The sequence below is a fragment of the Diachasma alloeum genome, unplaced genomic scaffold (assembly GCF_001412515.2).
Source record: "Diachasma alloeum isolate Michigan unplaced genomic scaffold, Dall2.0 Dall_scaffold_00338, whole genome shotgun sequence".
NCBI classification, from domain to species: Eukaryota; Metazoa; Arthropoda; class Insecta; order Hymenoptera; family Braconidae; genus Diachasma; species Diachasma alloeum.
Genome location: NW_021680477.1, coordinates 423 through 10500, shown reverse-complemented (window position 1 = coordinate 10500; position 10078 = coordinate 423). Strand labels below are relative to the sequence as shown.

Below are 10078 nucleotides of genomic sequence, written 5' to 3'. Positions count from 1 at the left end.
CACGGTGGAACACCGGGGAGTCGTAAAAGGAATAGGCTGTACCGTTCTTCCAGCGAGTGACGATTCTCGTCGTCATTGAGCCGACTGCGAAGGAGCGTCCAGGCCCATTTGCGGAGACGGCAGATTTTTAAGGGGAATTCGTGAGGCAGAGACTTTATCCAGTCGGATATTTTTTTTATTAGGAAACTGTAATGAGCCGCCTCGTGGCATTTGCAATCCTTAATTATCAGAGACATTCGGAGCATAATCTTCGAGACATAATAATAGGATTTTTAGGATTTCGGTATTTTGTAAGTCGTCCTGAAGTAGAAAAATAAAATAATGGTTTATTTGAGTTGTGAGGGATATCCAAGTGTCTTTTACAGTTTGGTACGGATTACACTGTAGTTTAAACCATTTTCGATCATTAAAATTGCCAATTGAATTGCGTGAGGAAAATTGTAAAAAAATCATTCAGCGTCCTTAAAATTACATTTCGCATAGAATTATCATTTTTTTAAACATTCGTAACACACTTTGGCCACAGGTGGAAAAAAAATGTTATTTTTTACGTTTTTCAAATACTTTTGAGAGTTCTGGATAGCCCATTGCTTAAATCATCAGAATGAATGTTCACTCAGTGAAAAAATTCGATTGATTTTTTGATGATTAAAAGCAGCTCATTTCGTCCTGACAAAAATGGAGAGGTTGGGGTAAAATGGACACTTTTGACTTTTTTAAAAATGTTAATAACGGGTTGAAATGTTGATAAAATTTAAGATTTTTTTTTCATTGCAAAGAACAATTCTTTCCCTTTACGGTGAGCCTAAACTGAGTTCAATTGATAAATTTGTTTCTCAGTTATGAGTAATTAAAATAAAAGTCTAAAGTGTCCTTTTACCCCACTTGTTCTTACGAGTATTTTCGTACCATTTAAAAATCTCCCCACAAAATCATAACTTCCACCGTTTCCCACTTGATGTCCCCAGTGTCGCGCCATGCGCAAAAAATTGCAAAACATCTGAATCATAACCTCAAATCCTCCTAGTCTCCAAAAAACAATTAAATCCTCCACAAGCGAAGAAAACATCAAGAAACCGGTGATAATCATCATCGAATGCGATGACAGGATCCTCTATCGTATCGAACAGAGACAGAGATTGTCTCGCTTGTCGGCTCGTCAGTGGCTCAGGGCTGATCGGAGCGGGTGTTTACGTCTCCTATCACTCGAAAAAATTCAACAGAACCCCTGGGAAAGTCATCATGCACTCCATAGCCGCCGGTAATCCAAAAAACCCTCCTGTCATTTACGAAAACATAACACCACCGATTCTCTTCATTTTCAGCACTCGCTCTCCTCGGCTCCGCGAGAATCTTCAACCTCCCGCCCTTTCGTCGTCAATTATCCCAACAATGACTCCAGAATCATCGAGTGCTATGTCGTACGAAAGAGATTGTTGAGCTGTTTTTTAATTTCAAATAAATTCTGCAGATGTGAGAATTGTTGTTTACAAAATTCAAATCCCGTGGTTCCACCATTTTCCACTCATGGCTCCACTCACATTTTCCCACAGTTCATCAGCATTCGGTAGTGATTCAGTTGTGTTCAGTTGCTTACAACCGAGTCAGCCTCATGACACGACAAAATTAGTGAAATATCCTGTTGATTAGTGTTTTGTGGTGCCTATAAAATGAAGTGACGAGTTCTGTCATCGTCAGTGTCTTTTCGATCGTCAGAGAAAGCTCGTTCAAGTGGTAAGTCATCTTTGATTTGGATAACCTAGAACTTGTTCAGGTGATGAAAGGCTCGTGGATTTTACGTCAAACGAGGATTGTCACTGACAGAAGATGAAATTCATGTTCTAGAATTTCATAGTTTTGAGGAATTATTTCGTGTTTTTTGCTTTGCTGTCTTGAAAAACTTGTCAACATCTTCAGGATTGAATTTTTTATGAAGATTCAGTACAGCTGTTAATTTTTTACGAAGTTATTGAGAGCGTTCTCATGATTTTCCTTTTTCTTCTAGATCACAATTTTTTGACTTTTTTCACTAACTCATCATTTATTAAATTGAAAATGTGAAATGCACGTAAAATATGTCAATATGATGTCAATCTATGTTAAATTTCTCAATTTTCAGTTACAAAATAAAATACAAAACGAACCAAACAATATAAAACCGACTGAAAACGACAAAAACAAAAACAAGTAACTGAATGAATAATAAATGATAATAATAAATGTTTGAAAATGTATATTACAAAGTCATTCAGATAGAACAAATAGCGTAATAACTTATAGAACATGTGATATAAATGCCATGAGTTTGTTCCTCAAACTGAATACATTAATAATTTCATTCTTCAATTTTAATAATTAAAGAATAAACACTTGTGGTTTTCGTATACGTTAATTTGATTCGGTAATCGACCTTGCGCTGTTCGGCCTTTATGAAACAAAACCGAACTGAAATAGAGAAGTGTATCGAGTAGTTCAACCAAAAATTTTGAACAGTGCATTCTATTTTAAGCCTTTCCTCCTTAATCCCAACATCTGCAATTCTCCCAAAATCACGTTTACTTCCAGATAATAAAGAATGGAGTTGCCAAACCTGGGTGAGCACTGTTCAGAGAAGACGTGCAATCGCTTGGACTTTCTGCCCCTCCGCTGTGACGCCTGTGAATCGATATTCTGCACAGATCACATATCCTACCAAGGACATTCCTGCCCAAGTGCATACAAGAAGGACGTTCAGGTGCCCTCGTGTCCCCTGTGCAACGTCCCGATCCCCATGAAGCGCGGGGATCCCCCAGACCTGGCTGTTGGCCTCCACATGGACAATGACTGCCAGTCGGACTACGGAAAATCCAAGAAGAAAGTGTTCTCGAATAAATGCTCGTTGAAGGGCTGCAAGATCAAGGAGATTGTTCGTGTGGACTGCAGTGAGTGCGAGTGGAACTTCTGCCTGAAACATCGACATCCTGCTGATCACGAGTGCATCGGGAGGGCTGAGGCTGTCAGATTGAAGCAACTCAAGGCCATGGTGAAGACTCAGCAGACGCAGAGGGCCAGGGCTAATGAGAACAGAAATTCCAAGACTTTTAAGAATATTCAGGGGACAATGAGCGATGATGAGGCACTTGCCAGGGCACTCCAGGCTTCTTTGCAAGAGGAGGATCGAATACGTAGACAACAATTGCAGCCAGGGCCCTCTGGGAGTCGAGATAGATGTCGATTGTCTTAATTATTGTTGAGAAAAGTCTAGTCGTGGTTGCTACAATCTCCAAAATTTCTGGTTTCTTATGGCAGAGATTAATTTCTCGTTGTTGCAGGATAATGACGTGGGAGAGATTGATAGAATATTGAGGGAACATCTGTCTGCACATCATTATCGATTATGATTCAGCCTTTTGGTTGATGTAATTTACGTTCCAGTTGTGTTTTTCAGGAATATCTCTGAATCTAAGGGAGATGGCGAAATTTTTTAGATGAGCTTTTTTGTAGAGCGAATTGAGGGCTGCAAAAAAGGTCATGATGAAAATTTTGATATCTCCCTTGGATTCTGAGATATTCATTGAGAACTGGCCAATAGTGAAAATTGAGTTGGTTATTTGTAGATCAAATTTTTCTGTAGCAACCATGAACCCAAAACCTAACAAATTTCAATCTTTCTTAGGATAAACACTGTGTAACAGTTTGTAGATAGAAATATTCAATTTTAAATTTGACTTTTCTAAGAGTATTCTTACAACGACAATTTTATCTGACTTTTTCACAAGGCTACTGTGAGAAATAGCACAAAATCGAGAGATTAATTGAGGAATTATGGGGATTCAATGAATTTATGGGATTGAAAATGCGGGAAGAACAATATTTTCTTGAATTACGAATTTGAGAACTTTTATTTTTGATTGAAACTCTGAAATTCTTGATTTCAAACAGGAATTCTCCTTCAAATTGTCATTTTTGAGAATATTTTCTTGTCGCGAAAGGTTCAACTTCTCGTGTTCAACTTCCTACGAGTAAAAATCATTGATGAATGAGGAAGATTTCTCCGTGACACTTGCTCAATCAAAAAAACTCTGAATAAAAATTCGTTCGTCGTTTAATTTGTTACATATGCATGGATTTGAATTTTAAATGAAGATCCTCTGGGGGTTGACGCTCCCATGATTTTCTATTGTTACTCCCAACACTGGCACTATTGTGCTGTTTCTACATATCTCCGCTTAATTTTAAATATTCCACTAGTTTATCGAATGGCAGTCATCGCAGTTTTTTAATATCCAGTGACAGCTGGAGACGTTGGTCAGACTGTCTCCGAATATTCCATCCACATTAGAGATTATATGCGCAATTCAATTTGGAATACGTAGGGATACTTAAGCAGTGCCTCACGCAATTTGAAGATTAAAAAATCTGTTCTAGTTGTTGAGGGGGAGAGGGTGGGGTTAAATGGGTGTATTTGCCTTTTCCAAAACTCAAGAAGAAATTCACCAGTTGAACTCAGTTTAGATCCAGAGGAGAAGTGCACGACAGATGTATTTTAGTTTATTTTTAAAACAAATTAAAGAATTGTCATTTAAAGAAACATCACAAGTGCCTATTTTACCCCACCCTCTCAATCCAATACATATTAATGAAATAGTGAATTGCCTGCCATTACATTCCTCGACATCCACAAATTTATTCTAAGAGTTCTAATGAAATTTTTTAAATGTATTGTAAATTTAATAAATATTTATTATCTCAAAATTCCAGAGAAGTTTTTCTCCTCGAGTGTTTCAGGTTCACGATAATATCCAAATTTAGATCGACGTTCATCCTGTTTTATACGTTGGATTCAGAATGAGTAATTGATTCCTATTCACATTTTATTCGTGAATCTATAGATATGGGGATGGAATTCTATATTACACGAGAGAAAATGCGGATGAAGATACACATGACGAGTATTTAATGAGGAATGAAGCAGCTTTGAGTAGTGTTTCCTCCCCCACAAATTAAATCCCAACTCTTCCAGCCTTCGTATCTGTTTTGGGGTTGGCTGTTATGTTCTGGACAGCGACTATGGCCTCGTTGATGCTAGTCTGGAGGTTTCTGAGGTCCTGGATGTACAGAAGATTCAAGGCTTTAGCTGTGTTGTTCAGGACTTTATCCCCCATGTCGAAACCCATTTCTGTCTCCATGATTGGGAATGGGGTGCCCTTGATCGTGAGGGATCGAGGGTTCTTCAGAGCTGCTGGGTTCAACCGGGCTGCCACGTATTTACTGCAGGCCTCCAGAGTTATCAAGTGATTCGGGTGTTGAGCTATTTTCAGTAATTTCGCTATTGACTGCACGCCTTCCTTGAATTCGTTACTGGTGACTGCAAAATTAATTAGATAATGACAAATGATCGGTGATTATTGACCTTTCAGGGGAGACCGCATTGAAATTTCGAAATTTCTTGTCTATCGTGTTGATGAGTTTGATACTTCAGTTTTAATGTAGAAAAAAATTGTAAAAAATTAAATTGTCATTCTTTTATTAAACAAAGGGAGACTTTAGAGGAGGAACAACTTTAAATTGTCAAATGTAACTAAATGGGCTTTTTTGGAGATTTCTATTTTTTAGGTTTTTATTTATTTTTTCTCAAAATTGGCTTATGCGGAAAATTGGAAAAATTAGTAATATTCAACTACATCATAAAATTGGGGTACGATTTTTTCTCAGATTTTCCGAATCATTCATTTACAATATAATAAGAAAAATTATGAAATTTTTAAAAAGATTTTTCACTTGTAGCAATTTCAAGAAAAAAAATTCTAAAAACCCAAAAAAATGAAGTTTTTCGAAAGCCTCATTTATATTTCTGCATATATTCTGTATGCGCAAAATTCAAATCAATTGATTAAGAATTGTGTCATGTGAACATTTTTGAGAATTCTATCAATAAAAAAATGAAAACCCAATTTTTTTCTCATTTTTTAACATTAAAATTGAAATAGTAAATCCATTAGTACGAGAAATAAAATTTGAAATTTTTAGGTGGTCTCCCCTCAATTTTAGGAAAAATACTGACAGTCTAGATTGTCCAGAGGATTCGTTGATTTTACGCTGGGAACCACAGCATCAGTCTTCTCTCCATCCCTCTTTATTTGATACTTCTCAACTGGAAAATTGGTAAAGTGAAATGTGTAATCGCTGGTGAGGTATTTCAATTTAAGAGCACGTATGAAGAAATTTAATAGAAAAACCTAGTGCTTTGCTCGAGAAATTCGATCGGAACTCATAAGAATTTTATAAGAATTTTATTAGAGTTCTATTGCAATTCTATGGCATAATTATTTGTTTTTTCATTAATTCCATTAAATATTATACAAATTCGGACACAACAGATGTTGATTTTTCGAAATTTATGAAGTAAATTTTCAGTCATTTCCACTGCATTTTCATTTTTCTTAAATTTTGTTATTCAAAGTAATGTCCAAGACCAATTATCTATTTAAAAACTCATAGGGCAGGGGTGATTTGCGATATTTACTAGAAATGGGGCAAAAAACAAATAGAATGTTTCAGTAGAATTCTACTAAAAATCCAATAGAATTTCTTAGAGAAAGGGTTTTTTCTCTTAATTGTTTTCATACGTGAGAAAATGCTCACGTTTATTCTCGAACTCGAGGCGCACAGCCAGGCCGACTAGCCACTCGAGCTTGTCTAAACTAGTCGTGGTTACTGGACATCCAACGTCCAGGATGTACTTCTCGAACACTTTTTCCCATTCTTGATTATTAATGTCTCGCAGAGGAGCTCTGTCTTGGACAGTGTAATGGCGAATTTTTTGGTCTTCCAACCATACAACTAGTTTTTTCAAGTGCTCGGGATCTGCTGAATCATTTTAACTACTTGGTATGATTTTATAAAATTTTTGGTGTAGATATCCAAAGAAAAATGCGTGTTCGCATTGAAAAATTCATGGAATGGTGTTAAATCCAGAGGAAAACTGGGTATTCAAATAATAAAAAATGAAAAACACGTTCATTTTATAATTTGTTGATATAAGTTTGCTGCATATCGCGTTAGAAAATTCATATAATGATGTAAAATCTAGAGGAAAATGCGCATTCAGGTGGAAAAGAAATTGAAAATACGTTTTTAAAAAATTAATTCATGTGGTTTTGGTGCATATTCAATTAAAAATATAACATGTTTAAAAAACAGCAAATGATGGTTTGAAGAATGGCCTTTTATACTAAAAAAATAATATAATGGAGTAAAATCCAGAGGCAAATTGTGCATTGAGTTACAAAAATTGAAAACACGTTCATTTTTAAATTTATTTCCATAATTTCACTCCATATCTCATCAAAAATATCTGAAACATGATAATACTCAGCACAATATGCTCCAAAAATGTGCACTCGCGTGAAAAACCTCACGCAATGATGCAAAATCTAGAGAAAAACTGTGCACTCAGTTAAAAAAATAAGAAAATCCCTGTAATTCTCAGTTTATTCACAAAATCTTGATGCTTATCCCACTAAAAAATATTCAATACAGCGACAAAGACAGTAAAAAATACTCAAAAAAATGCGAAAAGCAGAAACAATTCAAAATAGCTCATTACAACAGCCACAACTCTCATAAAAAAAACCTCTTACATGCGACTCCTTTTCATTTCACAAAAAATAAAAAAAAAAAACCCCAGTTCCCACTCTCGTGCCATAAAACAATTTTTCAACATCTTCAGACCTCACCTTTACCATTAACCTGATCCCAGAACTCATACTTCAGAGCTTTCAATTTCCTCTTGAACATATTAATTAATTAATATTAACCGATTCCTTGTAATTACAAATAATCCGAATTTCTCGCAGAAATACGGGTCAAACGTCCGACGCGATGCTAGCAATTATTTTTAATGAACAATCGACGGAACACGCTTGTCCCGACACAAGGGCGTATGTGACCCGAAACATGACCGTCACATTCCCAAAAAAATGAATAATTTTTCTAATTTCTTTTCTCGTCATTTCAATTTTCTCTCCTTCATTTTTTTTATTATTTCATTATTCACCATTATTTACTTTATTTTTATTAGTTGTTAAACAATCTGTGGCGTCCAATCATTAACTTCGCGTCATTTGCCCCGCGATTTAAAAAACAACCGTAATTTTTCGCCGGGCGTTAGCGACAGTCTGCTGCGCCGCCGCGTGATGGCGCTGGCTGTTCCGCTTTCCGCGTCCAAAATGGCGAGAGGTGATCTGTGGCACGCGTCCATAGTTCGGATTAACACCATAAGAAGCACGGGGAGATTACTGGGATCAGCTGATTGACATTGTTCAGTGCGTGTGCGAGTGTGTGTGCAATATACAGTGTAAATACCGGAGTAAATCCATTAATTTTTCCTCTCCGGGCGATTGAGCCCTTGGCAGTGAGGAATATTATTGGAAAGTGATTCGGGACTCTGCGGAAGTGTTTATCGTTGGAGGTTAGAGTACTTTCGCGACATACATGTGTTCGGTCGTTGTTTATGTTTTGCTCGGGAGTGATAAGTGAGTGTTATGCGTAATTTATTCGGTTTCGAGGGGAGGAGGTGAGGCATTTCAGTTGGAGCGGTTCACTTGGAAAAAAGCGATGACAAAGAGGTTTCGTCGATAATCTGACGGTTCAGAGCCTCCAGGGGGCTTGAGGAGAGGATTCATCGCTCGTTGGTGAGTGCCCTTGACGTAATTATTTTGTTCAAATGATGTGGGGTTGTGGGCTGTCGGAATCTGTTTACTGTCGTGTGTTTATTGATTACGGCCCGATTTCGGGGCGTGAGTCATTCCGGAGCGCTGTGTTTACGCGGGGATAAACTATTTACGTGAATAGGTTTTTTTCTTGGGGTTTTTTTGGGATTATTGAGATCAAAGAATTTTCGAGAGTTGATGGGAAATTGGGTGATTTTGTTTTTTGGTGGACGAGTGGGTTATGAGATTTAAAAAAATAAGGGTACATGTCTCCTTCGATAGCTCAGTTGGTAGAGCGGTGGACTGTAGTTGGTTTGAGTGAAATGGACATCCATAGGTCGCTGGTTCAAATCCGGCTCGAAGGAATAATTTTTTTTTTTCGAAAATGCAAAATTTTGATTATGAGGCGTAAACACTAATTTTCAGATGAATTTTCAATTTTTTTTCATGTTGATTGTAGTGGTTTGACAACATTTGTCAATTTAGAAGGTCTAATACAAGGGCAGGGTGTAATTACGCGCGCAACTTCGGGCCATTAGCGGCATTGATGCCCTTTTATTATGAATAATTTTCGTTGGTACAAACGAGTACTAACGATTTAGAAGGTATCTGTATGTTTTCCTGACGTTCCTCATTTATTTAAGATTTTAGAAGGNTATCTGTATGTTTTCCTGACGTCCTTCATACATTTAAGATTTTAGAAGCGGGTAAAGTATTGAAGGGGTTGATAAATGAAATGGAAAAATATAGTACATACAAGTACTATCCATGCTGAATCCTTGCTCATGAAAATTTTTTCCGTACCTTCATTTCCGACGCTGCACGATTTTTCCCGCACCCCTTACGTCTAGGGGTGCGGGGTACAAACGAAAATGAATGTGGTACATTCAGGTACTCATTGAGTATAATCGATACTATAAGAAAAAAAATCGATTTATCAAACTTTGACTCCAAGTTCACACAGCTGTTTTTCGCGATTATCTCGGAAACAATGAGAGAGAGCCTTAAAACCAATTCCATTCGATCCCTGAGGCAATTTGGGTTTCCTATAGGCAGATGGACGGCTCAGAATTGCGTTTTTCCACTTCCTACACCCTATACAAGATGAATTAAATTAATTTTTTTTGGCATTTTCGTTTTTCGCGATTATCTCGGAAACTATGAGAGATAGAGCCTTAAAACCTATTCCATTCGATTCCTGAGGAAATTTGGGTTCCGTATAGGCAGATGGACGGCTCAGAATTGCGTTTTTCCACTTCTTACACCCTATACAAGATAAATTGAATTATTTATTTTTTGCATTTTCGTTTTTCGCGATTATCTCGGAAACTATTAGAGAGCCTTAAAACCAAATTTGGATCTCCTATAGGAAAATGGACGGCTCA

General features: G+C 36.9%; 2 protein-coding genes and 1 non-coding gene across 4 annotated transcripts; 2 read left to right on the top strand and 1 right to left on the bottom strand.

Annotated features, from left to right (window-relative positions):
• The first annotated feature begins 1552 nt into the window (after positions 1-1552).
• LOC107040581 (AN1-type zinc finger protein 2A) lies at positions 1553-4734 on the top strand. Its single transcript, XM_015260717.1, has 2 exons — positions 1553-1734; positions 2566-4734. Exon 2 carries the CDS (start codon positions 2576-2578, stop codon positions 3221-3223), a length of 648 nt encoding a protein of 215 aa, XP_015116203.1. The 5' UTR covers positions 1553-1734; positions 2566-2575; the 3' UTR covers positions 3224-4734.
• On the bottom strand, positions 3911-8107 carry LOC107040580 (RNA transcription, translation and transport factor protein). 2 transcript variants are annotated; one of them, XM_015260714.2, is made up of 4 exons: positions 7719-8107; positions 6625-6849; positions 6044-6133; positions 3911-5347 (listed from the first exon to the last, which is right to left on the bottom strand). In XM_015260714.2, exons 1-4 carry the CDS (start codon positions 7777-7779, stop codon positions 4983-4985), a joined length of 741 nt encoding a protein of 246 aa, XP_015116200.1. In that variant the 5' UTR covers positions 7780-8107; the 3' UTR covers positions 3911-4982. The 2 variants fall into 2 exon arrangements, with proteins under 2 accessions (XP_015116200.1, XP_015116201.1); XM_015260715.2 differs by having other exon boundaries at positions 6625-6846.
• Positions 8108-8965: 858 nt separating this feature from the next.
• On the top strand, positions 8966-9058 carry Trnay-gua. Its single transcript has 2 exons — positions 8966-9002; positions 9023-9058. It is a non-coding gene; the product is annotated as a tRNA-Tyr (tRNA).
• Positions 9059-10078: the final 1020 nt, after the last annotated feature.